Genomic DNA, 7,768 nt, shown 5'->3' with positions numbered 1-7,768 from the left:
TGCTCCACAACCCAAAGATGTGCAGGCTGGGTGGATTGGCCAAGCTAAATTGCCCCTTAATTGGAAGAAATTAATTAGGTACACTGAACTTTTTTTAAAAAAAAACAGAATCATAGAATCTATACAGTGGAGAAGGAGGCCATTCAGTCCATTGAGTCTGCACCGGCCCTTTGAAAGAGAACCCTACTTGGCCCACTCCTTCACTCTATCTCATAACCCCACCTAAGACACTAAGGGGCAATTTAGCATGGCCAATCCACGAAACCTGTACACCTTTGCACTATGGGCATCCGGAGGAAACCCACGTAGAGGAGAAAGTGAAAACTCCATGCAGTCACCGGAGGTCGGAATCGAACACAGGTCCCTGGCGCTGTGTGACGGCAGTGCCAACCACCGTGCTGCCGACTCGCAAGCTTGCAGATAATTTGGCGGTCTTTTGCAAACGGGCAGATTGTGCTGGATCAATTCAAGAGGAAACTCACATGGAGTTGGACAGCAGACCAGCCACGATCTTCCAGAATGGCTGACCAGGGTCAAGAGGCTAGTTGTGTGTGTGTGTGTGTGTGTGTGGGGGGGGGGGGGGGGGGGGGGGAGAACAGTATGTGTACTAAACAGCCTCCTCCTGTTCCTGTGTCGCCTTGTCCTAGACTCACCCACACCACTGACCCCGAAAGTGGAACATGGTCTTTCTCCCACTTCCCGTCCCATTCCTTTCAACATCCAGAAGATCTCAATCAAATTGCCCTTCAACCCCTTCCTTCTTTCTGGAAAACACAAATAGGGGGTGGGATTCTCCGCCGGCAGGATTCTCCGTTTTGTCGGCGTCCAGGGATTTCCCAATGGGGTGGGGCTGCCCCACAATGGGAAACCCCGTTGACCGGTCAGATTAACGGAGAATCCCGCTGGTGGGTCGGGTCAGAAATATGGCACGACGGAGCGGAGAATCCAGCCCCCGGTTTCTGAAAAAAAAAAATCTCTTGTCGCCATCTAACCCTGCGCTGGGGCGGGAAAGAAAACTCCAGAATGCCGTCCACCTCAAGCGAATAAACAGCAGAAGCAGACAAAGACAGGTGAGATATTTTATTTCACTTTGTCAGAGTAGCTGGACAGTTTTTGTGTTAAACATGTTGTCAGTAACCTCAGGAGTCTCAGTAATCAATGCTCCAAGAAGGATTAGGCAACAGGGTGATTCCATGTAATATATACATACGCAACAAATGATCACGAGGGGGTTGAAAGTCATGTAACAGTCTCATTTTTGAGCTAATTTGATCACAGTCATTTTTTTTAGAAAGGGAGATTAAATGCTTTAAACAGCGGTGGAGAGAAAATCTTACAGGGCCGCACCAACAGGGTATTGTCAAAGAAAACAAAATCCCATGAATGGCACAACTGGTTAAAATCTGGGGTTGGTCAGAGGCTAGAAGTTTTTCCAGTAAGGCACTGCCCCTTTTGAAGAAAAGAATTCCTGTTAAAGTACAAGTCTTTGCTACACCTTCCCCACCCGAGTCTTCAATAAGGTGAAGCCAGTTTTCAGCATCTCGAACTGTGAACACGGTGCTCACTACCCTGACTTATTCCCACAATCCAAATGGGTAAGATTCCCGTCACAAAGTGCGGGGCATTTGACCACATTGCCCCTCAGAAAGAGGACAAAGCAGTAAACGCACAGGTTAGAGCAGCTCAGACTGTTCAAAACCAGGTGCAGGATTCAGAAAAGCAAAGTTAGATCACATGACCCACAGGGATGACTGTCCAATCTGTCATTTTTCCTTCAATTGAGATTTACTAACAGGGCAACACTAAGCAGGAGTATAAGGTTAGACACGGACTAAACAGTGACAGACACATGAATATGCATGCAGAAGTGGATCCCCCCCCCCCCAACCAACGGGCCCAAGTCAGGCCACACTTCCTTCGGATGTCCCAAAACACCCCTTCCGTACACTCTCGCTCATTCGTCCCATTAGTTTAAGACATCCGGGCGGGTCTTGTGGATCCCTGCACAAAGAACGGGATGTGGGGAAAGAGAGGGAGAGAGAATTTGATGTTAAACACTGTCACTTACTTCCACAAAACTCACGATCACAAACCATTGTCAGATAGCCAAATCCCATTATACAAATCACTGTCCCACCCAGTTACAGAGGGGCAATGGACAGTGTATGATCCACTGGCCCACCCAGTCCCAGAGGGGAAAGGACAGTGTCTGTCCCAATGTCCCACCTAATCCCAGAGGGGAAAGGGACAGTGCCTGACCCACTGTCCCAGAGGGGGAAAGGACAGTGTCTGATCCACTGTCCCACTGAATTACAGGAAGGGGTGGGGAGGGGGCAGTCCCAGAGGGGGACAGGACCATGTCTGACACACTGTCCCACCCGTCCCAGAGGCAGAAAATAGACATTATTTGTTTTTTTCTGGTCATGGACCTGAACTAGCCACGCTGTTCACCTGATTAATGCTGACTCCGGTGAGCTTCTCGATGGTCTCCGGGAGTCTGGTCATGATGTCCAGTACCTCACCGCTCAGTTTGGATGCTCCCACCTCACCATTCCCACTGCTGATCATCGTGATCTTGTTAACCTTGGAGAAGGGCTGGCTGATCTCAGCTGCTACCTGGAAAACAAGAAGAAGAGCTGCAATCCGATTCCAGTCGCAAAAGTTTCACTGCACCTACTTCCCAGATCACACAAAGATATTATTCAATCATCAAGAATTCGGGATGGTTATGACAAAGGGTGGTGGTGGTGTAGGGGAAAGATCATGTCCAGGAAAGAGAGAGAGATGGACGCTCATTATGCTGCGGGGTGCAAGCAGGGGATTGTCAACTCCCCAAAACTAACCTGGCAAATTCAAAGATCAATCTTTCGGACACTCGAGTCATAGATGTTTACAGCATGGAAACATGCCCTTCGGCCCAGCTTTCACATGCCACCCAGTTTCTATCACAAAGCTAGTCCCACTATCCCGCATTTGGCCCATATCCCTCAATGCCCACCCTGCCCATGTAACTGTCTTAATGCTTTTTAAAAGACAAAATCATACCTGCCTCTACCACTGCCTCTGGCAGCTCATTCCAGATGCTCACCACCCTCTGTGTGAAAGGATTTCCCCTGTGGTCTATTTTGTATCTCTCCCCTCTGACCTTAAACCTAGACCCTCTGGTGCTGGACCCCTCTACCTTTGGGAAAAGATGTCAACTATCTACCTTATCTATTCTCCTTATTATTTTATAAACCTCTATAAGATCACCCCAAGCCTCCTATGCTCCAGGGAAAAAAGTCCCAGCCTGTCCAGCCTCTCCTTAGAACTCGAACCATCAAGTCCTGGTAGCATCGTCGTAAATCTCTTCTGCACGCTTTCTAGTTTAACAATATCCTTCCTGTAATAGGGTGACCATAACTGAACACAGTATTCCATGTGTGGTCTCACCAATGTCTTGTACAACTTCAACAAGGCGTCCCAACTCCTGTATTCAATATTCTGACCAATAACACCTCGCATGCTGAATACCTTCTTCACCACCCTGTCCACCAGCGACTCCACCTTCAAAGAGTTATGAACATGTACTAAATCTCTTTGTTCTGTAACTCTCCCCAACTCCCTACCATTAACTGAGTAGGTCCTGACCTGATTTGATTTATCAAAATGCATCACCTCATATTTATCCAAATTAAACTCCATCTGCCATTCATCGCCCCACTGGCCCAATTGGTCAAGATCCTGTTGCAATCTTAATTGACCTTCTTCACTATCCACTATACCACAATCTTGGGTGCCATCTGCAAATTTACTAACCATGCCTCCTACATTCTCATTCAAATCATATATATATATATATTATATATATATATGTATATAACAAACTGGTCACAGTCCCCCAGTTTGAAAAACAACCCTCCACAACCAGCCTTTGACTTCGGACACCAAGCCATTTTGAATCCAATTGGCCACCTCGCCCCTGAATCCGAGATTTAACCTTTTGCAACAACCTTAGAACCTAGAACATACAGTGCAGAAGATGCAACTCGGTCCATCAAGTCTGCACCGACCCACTTAAGCCCACACATCCACCCTATCCCCGTAACCCATTAACCCCTCCTAACATTTTGGACACTAAGGGAAATTTAGCATGGCCAATCCACTTAACCTGCATATCTTTGGACTGTGGGAGGAAACCGGAGCACCCGGAGGAAATCCACACAGACACAGGTAGAACGTGCAGACTCCTCACAGACAGTGACCCAGTGGGGAATCGAACCTGGGACCCTGGTGCTGTGAAGCCACAGTGCTAACCACTTGTGCTGCCCTGATGACACCTCTGGCAAGTGTCGCCCAGGAGAATGCAGGTGTTGCAACACAAAACACCCCATTCAGTCCTTCGATTCCATGATGGCTCTCTGCAAGAACTCAGCCTGCCTCAACCCTTCCCTGTATGCCACAGTTTTTGTTCGCACCCCCACCCTCGAGGTGCTGACCCAATTCCCTTTGGAATAAGCCATGATTGAATTTGCCTCCACCATGCTCCCAGCAGCGCGTCCCAGATCCTAATCACTCGCTGAGTACAAATGACGTTCCCCCTGTCGCTTCTTCTGCAAGTCGCACGGGCCTTAACCTGGTCTGCCAAAAGAAACAGTTTCTCTCCCACCGATTGTCTACGGCCCTCTCGATTATGAATGCCTATACTAACTCTCCCAGCAGCCTTCTCTTCTCAGCAAGAATGGCCCCATCACCTGCAATCTATCCACCTTAGTGAAGTCCTTCATCTTTGGAATCATTCTCGTAAATCTCTTCTGCAGCCTCACATCTTTCCTCTGATCAGTTGGTGAGGAGGGAGGGGGCATGGGGGAAGGGGTGGCGGGGGGGGTGGGTGGGGGGGCATGATTGATAGAATATTTTAGACAGGTTCTTCTCCAGGCAACAGCTCCAGGCTTTCGGGCAAGTCCGCAGCCACAACTCTGCCACTGTCTTGGCAGCTGAGAGCACTCACCTCAGGCAGCTTACTCAGCACCATGTCGACCATGGCGGCGTCCTTGTATTCGTTGAAAGCCTCCGCCTTCTTGGTCATTTGCTCAGCCTCGGCTTTGGCCTTGGCGTGAATAGCGAAGGCCTCAGCCTCTCCCTTGACCTAGGGAAGAAACGGAGCACAGGGCACAGATTCAGAGACAACCCAAACTACCCACCGACAATGAGCCATCACCCCCAAACCACCACCCCTCCTCCTCCTCTCCACCAACCCCCCAACCCCATACCGACCCTTCATCATGCAAGTCCGTAGCTAACTCCATTTGCCCATCTTTAACCTGTACTCCCAGATAGCCTTACCCTTTAAAAGATCTGTTAATTTTAATCTGGAACTTCTCCCCGGGCCCAGTGTTATCTTAATTTGTTCCCCACGGGTGTGGACTTTGCTGGCAAAGCCTAATTTGCCGTTGAACGGAGTGTTTTGTGAGGCCGTAGTCAGAGAGGGGCTGTTCAGAGTTAAATATATTGCTGTGGGTCTTGAGTCAGAGGTAGGCCAGACCAGGTAAGGATGGCAGATTTCCTTCCCTCAAGGGGACGTCAGTGAACCAGATGGATTTTTTTTTACAATGGATGATGGCTGTTGCGGTCACTATTCCGGACACTAGTTTTCAATGCCGATTTTTAAAATTGAAGTTAAATTCCACCAGCTGTTGTTGTGGAATTTGAACCCGTGTGCCCTGGGCCCCTCTGGATGACAAGTCCAGTGACACTAGTCTTAAATTCTTTCATGAGGCGTGGGCATCACTGACTAGGCCTGCATTTATTGCCCATCTCCAATTGCTCTGAGACATGACTGAAAGCGGAAAGTACAGGAAAAAAAACTCAGGTCTGGCGGCACGAGAAACAGAGTTAACATTTCGAGGAGTCTGATGGTTAGCACTGTGGCTTCACAGCTCCAGGGTCCCAGGTTTGATTCCCGGCTTGGGTCACTGGCTGCGTGGAGTCTGCACATTCTCCCCGTGTCTGCGTAGGCTTCCTCCAGGTGCTCCGGTTTCCTCCCACAAGTCCAAAGATGTGCAGGTTAGGTTGTCATATCATGCTCGAAAAGTTAACTCTTGTTCCTCTCGCCATAGGTGCCACCAGACCTGCCGGGTCTTTCCAGAACTTTCCCTTTTCACTTCAGATCGCCAGCCCCCGGAGTATTGTGCTTTTACTTTACGCCCTTAAAACATGGAAACAACATCACCCTCTCCTCTGATTTTAGAGGGGAGGATGGGGGTGAATAAATGTCAGATTTTCACTACCCGCCGTGTGAAAACAAATCTAATTTTAAATACTGCAATTCGGGAGCCGTGTCATTAAATGGCACTGATGGAGGCCATTTGGCTCATTCTGTCTCTGTTGGTTCTTTGAGATATTCAGCTAATCTCACTCCTCCTTGCAGTTCACCCCACACAAAAGTCTAGTCTCTGCAACCAGTCCGCAATAATTAGACTCTTTTCTAGACTCTGCACTGCTCTTCTTCCAAGGCTAGTCCCTCCTTCCTGTGGCGCAGTGTCACAGCAGAATGCAGTCTCCACATGGTGCCCGAGCGAGGCTCTGTATGACACGAAGGGGGGGCATTACTCACTCGTATGGATTCAGCCTCTGCCTCGGCCTCCATGATGAGCTTCAACCTGGAAAGAAAAGGGACAAAGCAGAAGGAAGGTGAGAAGGGGATTCCCGCGAGAGGAGAGCCAGACACGGCAGAACGTAAAACAGGACCAAGAGCTCCCATTCCATACCGAGGGGAAGAAGCTGATGCAAACCATCTCTTCCCGCTTTGGCTCAAGTCCCCACTCCAGAGATCCGAGCAGAAATATCAAAGCTGCCTCTTCAGTGCAGCTCTGAAGGTGAATGAAAGTCAGATCCCAACACACGATTTGAAGAGGAACAGGTAACATCCCCCCCTCGCAACACCCCCCTCCATTTCTGATGCTTTGGCCAATTAAGAGGGGGTCCCTGATTCACTCACTCTTACCCTGTGTGTTTCCTGATTGACCCTGCACTTTGCATCATCGGTGAACATGAGAAAGTGGGGGAGGGGGTAAAAAGAGGTTTCACTTCAAATATTCCTGCATATGACCTTTCCCCCCTCCCCCTCCTGCTCCCCCCTCACAGCCGGGTCTTGTTGGGGAGCATACAGTGGCCAAGTTTTTTTTTGGCATGACAAACCAGAACTCTTTGTTTTATCACCTTTTCAACTTTCCTTTTTTTTTAAACAAACAATTTTATTGAGGTATTTTTCGGCATTGTAAACAGTTACAGATTTTTAAAAAAAGCAAAAATGTGCAAACATCAATGTGAAATCAATACTTCAATCAAACCATACTGCACAAGCCCGCTCCTCTCCCATAGACACTACCCCCCTATTTATCCCTCCTACTCTACTCTAATCCCACCCACCCTGCTGACGTTCACTCTCCCACGAAGAAGTCGATGAATGGTTGCCACCTTCAGGCGAACCCCAGTACAGATCCCCTCAAGGCGAACTTAATTTTTTCCATACCCAGAAAACTTGACATGTCCGAAAGCCATAGTTCGGTCTTCGGGAGTTTTGAGTCCCTCCATGCCAGCAGTATTCGCCGCCGGTTATTAGGGAAGCAAAGGCCAAAATATCGGCCTCTTTCTCCCCCTGGACTCCCGGGTCTTCCGAAAGCCCGAACATTGCCACCCCTGTACTCATCACCACCCTTGTTTTTAGCACCCGGGACATGATCCCCGCAAATCCCTCCCTGTACCCCCTAAGCTTAGGACATGCCCA

At 48.9% G+C, this 7,768-nt stretch overlaps 1 protein-coding gene across 1 annotated transcript in view; it reads right to left on the bottom strand.

Moving 5' to 3' along the window:
* Positions 1-1,065: 1,065 nt before the first annotated feature.
* Positions 1,066-7,768, bottom strand: part of LOC119975860 (flotillin-1-like) — a 53,127-nt gene continuing 46,424 nt past the window's right edge. Inside the window, exons 10-13 of the mRNA XM_038815738.1 lie at positions 6,596-6,641; positions 4,991-5,128; positions 2,452-2,616; positions 1,066-2,001 (exon numbers count right to left, since the gene is read on the bottom strand). Of these exons, the coding sequence (XP_038671666.1) occupies positions 1,972-2,001; positions 2,452-2,616; positions 4,991-5,128; positions 6,596-6,641 (379 nt within the window). The 3' untranslated portion in view covers positions 1,066-1,971. The remainder of the gene's footprint in view (positions 2,002-2,451; positions 2,617-4,990; positions 5,129-6,595; positions 6,642-7,768) is intronic.

Source organism: Scyliorhinus canicula, chromosome 13 (genome assembly GCF_902713615.1).
Source record: "Scyliorhinus canicula chromosome 13, sScyCan1.1, whole genome shotgun sequence".
Taxonomy (NCBI): Eukaryota; Metazoa; Chordata; class Chondrichthyes; order Carcharhiniformes; family Scyliorhinidae; genus Scyliorhinus; species Scyliorhinus canicula.
The sequence above is the reverse complement of the archived record's forward strand: the minus strand, read 5'-3'. Positions and strand labels throughout refer to the sequence as shown.